The 14,206-nt window shown below is 45.1% G+C and overlaps 1 protein-coding gene and 2 long non-coding RNA genes across 3 annotated transcripts in view; 1 reads left to right on the plus strand and 2 right to left on the minus strand.

Annotated features, from left to right (window-relative positions):
- ZCCHC2 (zinc finger CCHC-type containing 2) overlaps nucleotides 1–2,998 on the minus strand; it is a 58,228-nt gene extending 55,230 nt beyond the window's left edge. The window contains exon 1 of the mRNA XM_048218481.2: nucleotides 2,022–2,998. Within this exon, the coding sequence (XP_048074438.1) occupies nucleotides 2,022–2,981 (960 nt within the window). The 5' untranslated portion in view covers nucleotides 2,982–2,998. The remainder of the gene's footprint in view (nucleotides 1–2,021) is intronic.
- Nucleotides 2,999–3,178: 180 nt separating this feature from the next.
- On the plus strand, nucleotides 3,179–12,783 carry LOC130543968 (uncharacterized). Its single transcript, XR_008959773.1, has 2 exons — nucleotides 3,179–3,592; nucleotides 11,368–12,783. It is a non-coding gene; the product is annotated as an uncharacterized LOC130543968 (long non-coding RNA).
- The window catches only part of LOC113253485 (uncharacterized), a 38,071-nt gene continuing 32,862 nt past the window's right edge, over nucleotides 8,998–14,206 (minus strand). Inside the window, exon 3 of the long non-coding RNA XR_003315436.4 lies at nucleotides 8,998–11,973. This is a non-coding gene — a long non-coding RNA (uncharacterized LOC113253485). The remainder of the gene's footprint in view (nucleotides 11,974–14,206) is intronic.

A 14,206-nucleotide genomic window follows, 5' to 3' on the forward strand; every position in this document is an offset into this window, starting at 1 on the left:
TAAGCTATCCGAGAAAAAAGTTCATCAAGCCACCAATGTCTAAAAATAGCCGTCAGCGTCACCTGTAGTACGTGTATCCCCTATGATTTATTCTCCCACTTCAGCTGATGGCCCCAGCACAGGGCACCGCCTGAGAAGTAACGATGTGCTTAAATTAATAGCAGGATGCCCAACCTCACTTTGCCCACTCCTCCCAACACTCACGGGTTGCCAGAAAAGGCCACACACTGCAGTCAAGATAAAAATCTCGTTACTCTAGTTCGTACCCATCTCTCCCTTTTCTCTAGTCGCCTTCCGACACTCTCATTACAAGCAAAATTTAATGGGGGGAAAAAAAGACTCCTAGCAATTAAAATCAGAAATCGGTTACCCTTGTTGGAATGATATGAGTGGAATGATAAATTTCATATACCTGCAATCTAAGATCATCTTTATAATCTATAAAAAAATTTTAAAAATAAGATACAAGTATTGCTCCCGATTTCAGGCTTTCTTCTCCATATATGTGCCTTATAGGACTTTTTGGAATTATTTCAGTGAACAGGCTAAGAATGGAAAAGGGCTTTAACCAACAGTATACACAGCTGCATATTAGTAGTAAATAAACACGGGAAGACAAAATTTGAAGCTCACCAAAAAATTACTGGATACTTACTACACTGGAGTCTGAAAAAATATGTCCTAAAATGTGAGTCACTTCACAGAAGACTCCTTTGAAAAAGGAGGGGCTCCGCCTAGATTATCACTAAATCCCTTCCAGCCCCCAAATTCCTTGATTCAATGGGTATTGAGTCCACACAGCTGTTAAAGAAATACAATGCCCAGTTTTGGTTCCAGAGTATTGAATGACAGCAGATACATAAGTTGAATTAACTTTCAAGAGAGGAAGGAGAAAAAAAATCCCCCTATCCAATATATCATCCCCGAGATCACCTACGCTGAAAAGCATGGCAACCAAATTACTACCTTTTAAATGACGGTAAACCACGAATATAAACTTATTGTACCTAGTTTTTACTCTAACTGAAACCTCCTCTCCTCTCCTCCATTGAATTATTACCATCAAGGACTTTATATCGGGCCTAGATTATTATTAAATTGCTTTCATGGCTCTATAAAATTTCACCTTCTTTAATGTCTGAGACAAGTGACTCATCTGGATTCTTGTCTATTACATTTTGGTGTTTAACAAGTTTTAGAAAACAACATTTATGCCTACATTAAAGGCCCAACAAACACCCCCGGACTCAAATCTGTAGGCAAGACTCAAGTCCGATAGAAAATAAGTTATGCCAGAGGTAAAAGGCGTAAGGAGCCCGCTCCAGGAGACGCTTCTTCCCCCAGACAACCCGCGCTACTGCTCATCTAGTTTGAGTCAATTCGCAGCTCTGCACATCAGGTTTTTTCTGGGAACACCAAGTTTGCAGCCAAGAGCCCAAAGCCCTACGACCCCTTTTAATAAAACTCAGGCATACTGAGCAAAAAGAGCCCCTTTGTGCTGAAGACGAGGGCGCCTAGAGCGCACCTTTAGAACACCTCAGCGAGGGAATAAGGCAGAGCTTTACAACCACAACCAGAGCGCCAGATGGCGAGAAAGAGGAGGCGCTGCCCGGGGCTAGACGGAGGCTAACACAGTCACCTCTAGCGCTTCGCCTTTCCCACCACCTAGAGCGAGAGATGCTCCAAGCCAAAAATGTCCTGAGACCCTTCCTCCGAGAGGGGGACCAGGCTGAGAGCTCCATGTTTTCTGTGGCAACTCCGGCACGGAAGAGACTTCTAGAGCATTCTGTTATGGCGGGTGCCTGAGTGTGCATGGGGGGGGGCGGTGTGAGGGTGGGAGAGTGGAACTGAACCGCCCAGCAGAACGAAAATTAGTATTACGGGGATGGGAGCCGTGGGGTGGGGATTCCGAGCCACCTGCGCGGGGCTGAGGCTCGGCCAAGAGGCGTCCGAAAGCCAGGCCAGGGAGGCCGCCGGGGCGGTGACCGCAAGGCGGGTGCTGGGAGGCTCGCGCGCCTTACCTGGGCCCGGGGACTGGCAAAGTTGCACGGCTCCACCTCCACCTCCGCGTCCTCCGGGCCCCCACGGAGCGCAGTGCGGAGCCTCTCCAGGTGCTCCCTCAGGGTGACCCGCTGGTGGAAGGAGAACGCCGGGTGCAGCGAAGCCATGGTGAAGAGCAACAGCAGTTCCTCCTGGGCCCTGAAGCCCAGCCCGCCGCCGGGCCGGGGCTCGGCGCCGCTGCCTTCCGGGCCGGAACCGTCCTTCTCCGCGTCCTCCTCGCCTTCGCCGTCCTCCCCGCGCTCGCCGGGCTCGTCCTCCGCACCTCCCCGCGAACCCTCACCCCGAACCGCGCGCAGGCTCTTAAGCACCGAGTCCACCTGGGGCAGGAGGCGGTGCAGGCGGCCGGCGGCCTCACGGTTCTCCGAGCCCAGCAGTGCCAGGTAGACGATGAGGCGCGAGCGCACGCCCGGCTCTCGGAAATCGGCCAGCGGCCCCGGGTCCGAGAGGCCGTTGGCCTTGGCCTCTGAGTCGCGCAGGTAGTGGTAGTCCTTGCGCGCCAGGTCCTCCAGGCACGAGCCGAGGAAGCGCAGCTCCAGCGGGTTGCACAGGTCCAGCAGCCCGCACATGAACTCCAGGCGCTGCGCCGAGCCCAGCACCAGCCCAAACCACTCGTACACTCGTTCCTGCTCGCGCAGCGCCGCCGCGGGCCCGCCGCCGCCGCCCGGCATGCCCGCCCCCGCCGCTGCTCCGCCAGCAACAGGCGGCCCTAGCCCCCGGGGCGGCGGCGGAGGCGGAGGCGGCGGTGGCTGTGGCGGCGGGGGGCCCCGCGGCGGGCCAGCGGGCGGCGGGGGGGGGCGGCAGTCTCGGCGGCGGCGCGGCGGCGCCTTTGCGCCCGGCCGCGCGTCTGCCTCGGGCTCCTCCGCCTCGGGCGGCGGCTCCACGGGGTGCGTCGGTTTCAGCGGCAGCTTCATCCTCAGCATCCTCGGCTAAGGCGGCGCGGACATGCGAGCGGGGGCGGGCAGGCGGGCGGGGCCGGGAGGGGGGGCGGGGGCCGAGGCGGCGGCGCGGCCGTCAAGAGCGGGGCCCCTCCATGCCGCCAGGGGAGGGCCAGGGCCGGGGCCGGGGGCGGGTCTCGGCCGGCGAGGGGGGCGGTGGCCGGCCGGCGGGGTCGCTGGCGTCGTCTTCCCGGGCCGGAGGCGGGGCGTGCCCGCGGCGGCTCCTCCCCCTGGGCTCCGCGCCGGCTCTGGGAACCCAAGTGCGGGTGGGAGCAAGCAAGCGAGTGTGTTCTCCTTCCTCCTCCCTCTCTCCCGTCGTCCGCACTGGGCTGGGGCGGCGGCGCCTGAGCGGTTCCCTCGCGAGCCGGTGTGGACCCAGCGGCTGGGAGAGGAGGAGGAGCGCCCGGGCCAGGCGGAGACGCTTGCGGGCTCCGCGCAGGCATTTCAACCAATCAGCGGCCAGAGTCGACGGTTGCGTAGTTCTCCCCGCCCCCAGGGTCCGCCTCTCAGTGAAGCCACGCCCAACTGCTGCCGGACCGCCTCCCTCTCTTGGAGGCTTCCGCGCGGTCCTAATATCAGGTCTTTGCCAGTTTAAGGTAGGACGCGGGTGGGCCGGTGGGGCGGCGGCTGGGTGCACCCGAACGCGACGAGGAGCGTGCGAGACCCACGTGAGAGGATTGAGGGGGGAATTTCACGTTTTCTCAGGGCCCTAGGCCGACTTTTGACTACTGACTCCCCTGCTCTGTCTCCTCGCGTGGGCCGCCGCCCCACCACGGTTAGCGCCGCCCCATTTCCTCCACGGCCGCACTGAACGTGTCCCGGGAGCTGAGGTTCCTTTGAAGTGAGCGCGCTGACCTCAAGACGAGCTCTTTCAGTCCTCCGCAGCCCGGCCGACTTTCGGGGAGTCAGCAGAGGCATAATTCCCACCACAACTTCACAAGGATCGGTTGTGTTGGCTCTCTGAGTTGCGAATCGGGGAGCTGACTCGGGAGGCAGGGTTGTGGCTGTGGTTGGGGAGCCGGAGGTGGGGACGCGCGGTCCCGGGGGCGCAGGGGCCACCCGACCCGAGGGAGTTCCGCGGCCTCTGGGCCGAGAGGGGGACGCGCTAATGTGGACGTCCCTGGCCTAACGGTTGCCTCTGATCTGTAACGCTCTTTGGAAATTTTTTCCACGACAGTTTAGCAGACAGTCCCCCTCAGTCCCCCCCCCCCCAGCCTCCATCTTTTGGGCATCATTTTATTTGCTAAATAACGTTTCTGTGCCTAACGCTAACATTTTGGATCCTTGTGCCGGTGTAAATTCCCTTTGATTCGAGGAACTTAATAAGCCAACACCTTGACAGGCTTTCAACATTTTTTTTTTTTTTAGTTTTGTTACATTTTTAAGGTTTGAGGACCTTCAAAGTGTCTCACATTGTAGTTTTTTTTTTTTAACATAGCCCCAATTTTTAATACCCATCTGGATCTTCCGAGGGTTAATTTTTAAAAGGTGGGTTTGCTTTTAAATTCTTAATGTTTTAAGTCCTACTCCAGCTATATGGTAGGAGTATGTAAAAAATAAGAATGACACTGTAACTCTGAAATGTTGGGACATCTGTGGGAGAGCATATGCTGAGCCCTTTATTTCACAACTTTATACCCTAAGAAGCTAATTTATAATTGAGTAAAAGGCTGAACTGAAGGCTGAATCAGTTTCAGCAGTAAAACAGGGAGAGGGAATTATTTTCAACACATTTGAGATTGGCAAAGTATATGAAAGCCATTCTTCCATGTAATTTACCATTTCCTTGTATTCTTTGGGTGTAATGTAGAAATCACCACAATCAGGAGAAAACTTTGTAAAGACTTTTATTAACAATCCTTGCTCTCTTTTGCTGTCCTCTTCATCTTCCCAGGAATTTTCTACCCTATCTCATCTACCTCCCACATTTCTAAAGCTTAGGCTGAAATACTTTAGGCAACCAATAATTATATTACTCTAGCTAGATACAGGTTCCTATTGAGTCACCTGTCTAGATCCAGGTATCTCACGTAGTAAGATAATATAGTTAGGAGGTGATATTTACATGTGACCCAGGCAAAAGATCTTTACATTTTCCTTGGCAACAAGAAGCCATTTGGTAGGAGCTCTCAGGGATACTTGACCCATAAATTTTATATTAGAATTCAGATTTGTAAAATAAAATGATGACTTTTGTCCTTCTGTCTTTGGCCAATATTAGAAAATTCAGTGATCAAAGCTTTTGCATATATGGGACATAGATACAATAATTCAGTGATTCTGGTTGTCTTCCTTCAGCTGGACAATTTGCTATTTATCCCCCAGTGCATTGTTTCAGAGCCCTCTCTCCATACTGCAACTCATTAGACCAAGTTTCAGCTTTTTTTCCACCCTTTATAAGGGAGAGAGAGAGCACGTTCATTGGGGAAAAGGGAGGTACTACTGCAGTGCTGTTCTGGGAGTGGCCCAGATGGAAATCCCAGGATGAGGTGTAGGTATGTTTAGTTGGGAAAAACTACCCAGATGATTCTAATAAGATGCCCTAGGAAGGTATTCCTCCCACCAGGCCTACCTATTGAGAACACCTGCTCTAGATTCTCTGGTGTTTTACATATTCCCTGGATAATTATTCAGATGGGCCAGATATTGGTACTGTGGCAATGGTGGGTGCGTTTGTATCTAAGTTGTTCACAGACAGATATATACCATAAAAGATGTCTTTAAGGATGCAAAGTGCTCTTGTCTCTTGTCTCTAGATGATATTTAAGGCATATTCAATATACTATTTAATGCTTATTCAGTATGTCTTATTTGCATCTTTAGCTATGAAAGATGATATTATTGATATTACTGTCCAAATATTTATATGTAACCAGAAGACTGGTTTCAGTTAAGATTCTACTTTGGATTAAGACACTAGCCAGTGACTGAGGATTGAGGCAACTTTGGAACCCTTCCTTTGGCAGTCGGGTTACTGTAAGGAATTTCAGTAAAAACACAGTTAATTGGATGGTTCAGAGCAGACTAATAATGATACCAACTCTATAAGAAGGATGACCAGATACAGCTACCTCTAACTCAGATGAAGCACCTAATCTGATCCATACCAAGAATGTGTTCTTTCAGTCTTTATGAAGGTTATTTGCTCCCCTCCCATGACACCTCTGTTTCTTCCATTAGAAAATAAATGTCTTAAGGTATTTTGTACTCAATTTTATATCTTGATATCCAGAACACCGTAGATATTAATAAGTGCTGAATAAACAAATGAATAATGCCCTAAGAACCAAAAGTAACTGCCAACTACTCCTGGGGTCACCTGAATCTTTGTTCATATCTAGAAGGGAAAAGAAAACACCTGTGTCCCAGTATTGCCAGACCAGTCCTGAGATTCATTCTGAATGAATTGGCTTAGGTTACATGCCCATTACTGATTATTCACTGGAGCCGCAGAAGGGAGTCAGTTTCCTCAGAACCATGTAGGTCCCCCCTCAAAAAATCCAGGACTGTTGGAAAGAATCGAGGGAACCATGGATGCTGGGGAAGCAACTAATGTGTGTCCAATGCCATTGTTCTTACAGTCTGTACTTTTGATCACTTAAATTGTCGTGGATTTAAGGTACCTCAAAAATAAATTTTTGTTTAGTTAGATCATGCATTTAAGGACTATTAAATATTGTCATTAAAGATTAAAGTTAAAAAGCTGGTCTTAAGTTCCTGCAAACAACACAGATAAATTAATCATTGATATATAAATTAAGGAAAAAATTAAGTATATAAAATTTAAAAAGGTAAGTTTTGATAAGGCTTACAGAAGCATACTATAAGACATATTTGACATAGAAATCCATCGGTATTGATGCAATGACAGTATTGGTAAGCTGGGAATCCATGCCCAACACTGGTGTATGGCACCTTTTCTGGGAGACCAGTGTTTGGTTAAATTCAGAGCCTCCCTGGAGTTGTGGTTTCATTTGTCAGAGAGATTCTTAGATGGACCAGATGGTCCAAGTTCTCCCACTTGTACATTGAAACATGGAGAAACCCTGGAATCCACCAATCTTTGAAGCCTGTCCATAAATAAACTTGATTCTAAAGTGTGTTGATCTGGTAAATCCTCAGGCTACTGGCTCGTGTTAGAAATTCAGGAACTAGGGGCAGATAGTGAGAGAGCACGAGCAGAGAGGTGAGGTCAGTTGAGCGTCCGACTTGGTTTCGGATCAGGTCCTGATCTCAGGGTTGTGAGATCGAGCCGAGTTGGGCTCCACTTGGAGTCTGCTTGGGATTCTCTCTCCCTCTGCTTCTGCCCCTCCCCACCTCTCTCTCTCTTTCTCTCTCAAATACATAAAGCTTAAAAAAAAAAAAAATTCAGGAACGTGATGACATTATGTATTTGCCTGGTTCTATGGGACATATGCAAATAGATGTTGCGCCCAGCTGTTCAGAAAGGTAAAGGCTATCTCCCCGAAAAGACAACACTGCTTCCTAGGAACCCACGGAGAGGTAGAGTAGAAGTGTCAGAAGTTTAACTTGCTAGATAGAAAAATAATCACAAAGGGCTTATATCATTTGAGAGATGCCCTTTGCCAACCGATAGATCTTCATCAGTAACCTAATCAGGATAGCCCAGATTTCTTGCCAATTGATTCAGAAATCCTGAACTACTGGGATATGTCAAAAGGAAAGCCAAGCCAATAAACTCTGTAAAATTGGCACATGAAGGGGCTCCTAGTTGGCAAATCTAGCAGAATTTCTGTATCAAAAAGAATAACATGGTACCCAGTGACTAAAAAAAGAATCCAACTCCATAGGGATTCTCAGAGAAAAGGGTGGAGGAGAGCTCTTCTTTACAGAAGAATGTTAGCTAAAAAATTTAGAAGTGAAGAATGATGAGGAAACTATCATTTTGCAACCACCATGTGTAATAACCAATTTAGGCATTTTCACCACTGGGTGCAAAGTTGTTGGGAAGCAGGACATTCACGTGTTCTCGACACCTCAATTAAAAGGCTTCAGAAAGGTACTTTTTCATGGATAAATCTGATGGACACCACCTTAACCATGTGGTCACAATAAGCATTACCAATAAGGGGACAATCTATACCGTATTCTTCCTCATGTCGTGGATGCCATTGAAAGAACATACTATTTGTAGTATTCTTGCCAAAATGTTTACACTGAATCTTATCATGGTGAAATAAGACAAATCTAGATCGTGGGACATTATACAAGACAACTGGCCTGAATCTTTAAAAATATCAATGTCATGAGAGCAAACACAGGAGGGGAACTACATTGTCCTCAGTAAAGAAAACTAAAGAGGCATGATGACCAAATGACCAAAGAGGCATGCCAAAGCATGATGACCAAACTCATGATCTGTGATTGGATCCTGGGCTTAAAAAAACCAACTAAACAAACAAAAAAACTCTAGGGGCACCTGGGTGGTGCAGTTGGTTAGCATCAGATTCTTGGTTTCAGCTCAGTTGGTGATCTCAGGGTCATGAGATCGAGCCTTGCATGGAGCTCCTCACTGAGATTCTGTGTCCCTCTCCATTCGCCCCTCCTGCTTGTGCTCTCTAAAATAAATCTTAAACACACACACACACACACACACACACAACCTCTAAAAGACATTTTGGGGATCATTACGTAAGTTTGAATAGGAGCTTTTAAAAAAAATATTTTTATGGGGGGGAGGGGCAAAGGGTGGGAGAGAGAGAATCTCAAGTAGACTCCACACTGAGCATGGGCCCAGATGCAGGGCTCCATGCAGGGCTCAATCCCAGGACTCCGGAGATCACTGCCTGAGCCGAAATCAAGAGTTAGATGCTTAACCAACTAAGCCACCCAGGGGCCCCTTGAATAGGGACTCCTTATTAGACATGGTTACGTTATAATGCTAACTTTCTTGGGTGACATAATGATCTTGTGGTTTTATAGAAAAATGTCCTTGTTTTCAGTTGGAAATTGCTGAAGCACTGAAGGTTTAAATGTCAGGTATCTACAACTTATTTTTTATTTAAAAATTATAGAGAAATAAAGCAAATGTGGCAAAACACTGACAATAAGCAAATCTAGGTGAAGGGTATATGGGTGAACGTTGAAGCATTTCCCCTTTCTGTAGGCATGATTTTCTTTTCAAAATAAAGTGAGAAAAGTGGAGATTACAACTACAGATCTACAGCATGAGCAAAAGGCTAAAAAATATATACTAGATTTATGAATGTAGTTTAACACATTTAGAATTGTTTATCTGGTTTCATAAATGGGACAAAATGTTAATCAAAGTCCTCTTTAAAACTATATATAAAATAGAATAGTAACGTTTGTGAAAGGAACAGGGAAGCCTAATGGAGAACTGGTTTTCTGGATTTGTTACCTTGATATATTGACCTTCCAAAAAAAGAGCGAAGCTGGCTAGGATCAACTTGTAATGGCCTGCAGAATCAGAAGGTGTCCCAAGAGTCAATTTGCCAGTGTGTTCTGAAGCAAACCTGGGATCCAGCCAAATGCAAGCAAGGTCATCCTCAGGTAGAAACATTTCTAAAGAAGGGTGCAAAATAATCTGCTGGAACCAAACTAGAGAAATCACGGTGAAGTACCAGGAGGCTGGTACTTCATGGTTCCATGCGGAGCACGTTATAATTAAATTACCTTCATTTTTTCATATAATTAAATTACCTTCATTTTTTAATCTGCTTTCCCTCAAAGGCGATGTAAGGAGATTGCTTGTAATCTAACTAGGGAAAATGGAGAGTCAGTGCGTTTGTTCAGGTTAACGCGGGACTTCCCAGTGTAAACCATTGCATCTGATGGATACGGCTTTGCCGCCACTGGAACGACAGACTTTGGTGGGTGGAGACTTAGTTCTTTGGGCTTTTCCCTCTGTCTCTAACGCTCTAAGACCATGCAGTTTTCATCCTGGGATTCTGATTAAGAACCCAACAACCTTTTGATTAGCGATTCAGTTTCCCATTGACTTAATGCTGGGAAACAGGATACCCTAGAGAATGGAGATACATAATCCACTCCCAAGGAAGGGGCATTTCACACTGAAATAAATACATTGACATTCTGCTTACTGGTCCCTTGTAGGTTTAGTTAGAGGGGATCACTCCCCCTGAATCTTGTCAATTCTGAGTAAACAAGATCACTTTCTTGGATCCTGGCTTATCTATGCTACCTTGAGCAGCCTGCTATTCTTGTTTGAGATAATTTTAACTTCTACACATTTAGGTCCAAATAATACCATTTAAAGGATACAATTTTTCTCTTGGAAAAAAAAACTATTTGAAAGAATTTCTTAAAACTATAATATTTTTAAAATGTTACTTAGCAGCTTTAGAGGACGGGTTACAAATCTTTATGTGACAAGGAAAACACATACTAAATACTAAAAACTCTTACTTAAATCCTGTAAACAACTGATGCTGTGTAAGATTTAATTAATTTTTTTAAAATTACATTTAAATTATATATATAATGTATATATAAATGAGTGGTGATTTTTTTAAGTTCATTAAAAAACTATTCAATTAAAAACCACCAATTTGTGATGTAGAAAAGTATTTGTTTTATTTTTCACTTTTTCAACTGATTTTGATGGAACTATGTGGATACAAGTTAAGCAAATACAGCCTAAATTAAACAATCCTCTTGCCACATTTATCCTGGAACACATCTACACATCAGAACACTAGTGTTGTAGATGGACTATAGTTAAAATATTTAAAAAATAATATATTTATTTTGCTTTTAAACATCAAATCAAAATTTATTTTTCCGGCATTCAATATTTGTACTTAAAATGTTCCATCAACATTTACAACTTTAAGGTTTTAAAGGTTTTTTCTTCATAATTCTTAAATATTTTGCTATTAAAAAAGGCATGAGAGGGGTACCTGGGTGGCTCGGCCTGTTAAGCCTCAGAATTCTGATTTCTGCTCAGGTTATGATCTTAGGGTCCTGAGATCAAAACCCCCTGCCCTTCAAGCTCTGGCCTGGGTGTGGAGTCTGCTTAAGATTCTCTGCACCCCCTTGGGCCCCCCTTGGCTCACCCACATTCACTTTCTCCCTCAAAAAAAAAAAAAAGGCATGAGAACAGTTTTTTATTGTTGTTGTTTTTAAGATTTTATTTATTTATTTATTTGAGAGAGAGAGGGAGAGGCCAAGAGCAGGAGCAGGGCAGAGGGAGAGGGACAAGCTACTCCCCCTCGAGCAGGGAGCTGGGCTCGATCCCTGGACCCTGGAATCATGACCTGAGCCGAAGGCAGACGCTTCACCTACGGAGCCACCCAGGCGCCCTGAGAATAGTTTTATTTCACAGAAATGTAAGCTAAGTTCTGACCTGAAGATTTTATCTCCATAGATGTACTGTTTTTCAGACTGAACTGTGCTGGTGTAAGATTGGCAAATTCGTGGCATAGGTCGTCGTTGCTGCTGAAATTTGGATGACGTAGGGAACCGTTTCAATTCTATCAGAAGGCTTTGGCTGCCGACGCCAGAAGGGGTGGAAACGATAGATCAACTTTGACTAAATTGTCGTTTCCTGACTTCTAACCTCTGAGGAGCCTTGCGCTTCAACTGGTGACTCAAGCATACAGCCCCAGGAGGAGAGGACCGCCTGGGGCTCAATCAGACCCCTCCGGGGTCTCAGCGCCCCTCCCGCTCTCCACCCACACCTGGCCCTCGGGCTGCAAGGGCTCACAAGCATTAGATGTCCAATGGCCTGGAGGGAAGCCGTGCCGTGGATTCATCTGAGCTTCTGCTCCCCGTGGGGACAGCTCTGGCAACGGCTGCAGCACAGCTCACCTCCCTGCACAACTTGCCTGTGAACTTACGCGGGGACCGTAAGAGCGGGTGTCACGTAGCGGCCCAGACTCAAACGCAGAGCTGCTCCAGTCCGCAGAGTTGCCGTGATTCTCAAAAGCTCCACATAATCCTCGTGGGCCCGTGTAGTCCCCATTCTAGTGACCTGAAGCAGTCAGAGCAAAGAAATAACAGGAGAAAAGAATCATTTCCCCACGGCAAAGCGGAAGTCTTTCGAAACAGAGCAACAGCGGCAGTAATAAAGACAATTGAGTATTGAGTTGTGTGCTGTTGAACTAACCACTTTACACATAGTTTCTATTAAACTTCATCACACTCTTCAGATAAATGCCATTTTATAGATGAAGGAACTGGGACCCAGAGGGTAAGCCATTTTCCAAGGTTTCATGCTAGAAAGTGGCTGACGCATGATTCAAACCCTTGTTGGCCACCCAAAACTATATTTTCATCCACTGTGGCATCTACAGAATGTGAAATACTTCCAATTCAAGGAGTGAAGGAATTTAAAATAACATTTACCACTTGTTTCCTCACTATAAAAGCCACAGATGTTCACTATTAAAAATCTGATTAATAAAATTTTTTTATTAATATTAAGAATTTTAAATTAGCCACCATTTCACTGCCTACAGGTAGCTACTATACATTTCATTTTCAATATTTTCCTGGGATTGTATGCGTGTGAGTATGCATGCATATATGTGTGTATATTTGCGCAAAGTATATACATATTATAAACTGTAATTTCAGTGGTGCTACATTTTTAAGACTAGACTGTAGATTTCCTAATTTGGGGGTTGTTCATTCCTAGTATATAGAAATATAATTGATTTTTGTATGTTGATCTTGTATTCCACACCTTGCTGACTTATTCGTTTTAGGTGTGTGTGTGTGCTTTAAGATTTTCTGTATATAGGATCGTGAGTCTGTGAATAAAGACAAGTTTCACTTTTTCCTTTCTGACTAGTGTGCTTTCTTAAATTCTCTGTTTACACTGGCTAGAATTTCTAGTGTAATGTTGAGGAGGTAAGAGTGAAAATCCTTATCTTATTCTCAATCTTAGTGGGGAAAAAATTAAATCTTTTACTATTGAGTATGATGTTAGCAGTACATTTTTCGTAAGTGCCCTTTATTAGGTTGTGGAAGTTCCTTTCTATTCCTACTATGCTGAGGGTTTTTATCATAAATAGGTATTGAATTTTGTCATATGCTTTTTCTGGGTCTTGTGAGGTGATCATGTTGTTTTTGTACTTTATTATATGATGTATTATATTAAATGATATTTAGATATTGAACCAACCTTGCATTCCTGGGATAAATTCCACTTAGTTTTAATGTATCATTTTTGTTTTATGTGCTGATTTCAGCTGTCTCTAGTGGTTGCCTCTCATCACCTACACTGCTGAATTAGAACTAACTTGCTGTGGAGCTGGGGGAAGGCATTTTAGCCCCAGGCTAAAATGCCACAGACTTCCACTGACCTTACTGAAGTTTAAAATTCTTCTCAATTTGTTGTACGACTTGGGTCAATTTACAGAGTACCGAAATGGCTGTTTTTGATAGTTTTATCCAATTTTATCAGTGCTTTTTGGGAAAAGGATTTGGCACACTTTTCCCTCAGTCATTCTGGCAATCCTGCCCCTGCCTTCATCCACCTCCCCCCACCCTGCCCCGATGGATTCTAAAAGAATGCGTTATACATCCCTAATTTTTCCCAGTCTACTTTAGTTAATGTTTCCACTTCATGCAAAATGCAGAAAGCTTGTGAGGTATAGGTTCATTGACTGGTGTTAGGTTTATATATAAGTTCATTTACCTCGTAATACATAGGTTCATTTACCATTCCTAAGGAACATATGTAAACACTCACCCCATCTCCTGCGGTTTACACTATCTGCAAACAATTTTCAGGGTTTAGATGGAATAATCATGAAGCCACTTTTCATTTAGAAAACATGAAAGCTTTTAATGAAGAAAGAAAATTATAACAAAAACTCTTTATATATGCTATGCATCTGTGAATACCCCACGCTTTTTCTTAAGTTTAAAATTCTTGAAAGGGGCAAGCAAGCCTTTGTATTTTAGGGACCAGTGCCTAGAATAATGGGTGTAATTCTTTCACTGTATAAAAGGTACATAGGGTTATTTGGGGCAAAGGTATTATGTGCAGAGTGAGTGATCTGTGTATACTGGTAACACCTTTGCCCCCATGCAATCACACAGACCTGAACTTACATACCTTTTACACCAGGAGAGAACCAGCATCCACCAGTAGCTTGTGACTATGCAATCACTAATCATTAATATCTCTTTGACATTTCAGGAAATGGTCTATTTTCCTTTCCTGATTGTTCTTAGTTTATAGCAATATAATTGAG

The sequence above is a fragment of the Ursus arctos genome, unplaced genomic scaffold (assembly GCF_023065955.2).
Source record: "Ursus arctos isolate Adak ecotype North America unplaced genomic scaffold, UrsArc2.0 scaffold_17, whole genome shotgun sequence".
In the NCBI taxonomy this organism is placed as follows: Eukaryota; Metazoa; Chordata; class Mammalia; order Carnivora; family Ursidae; genus Ursus; species Ursus arctos.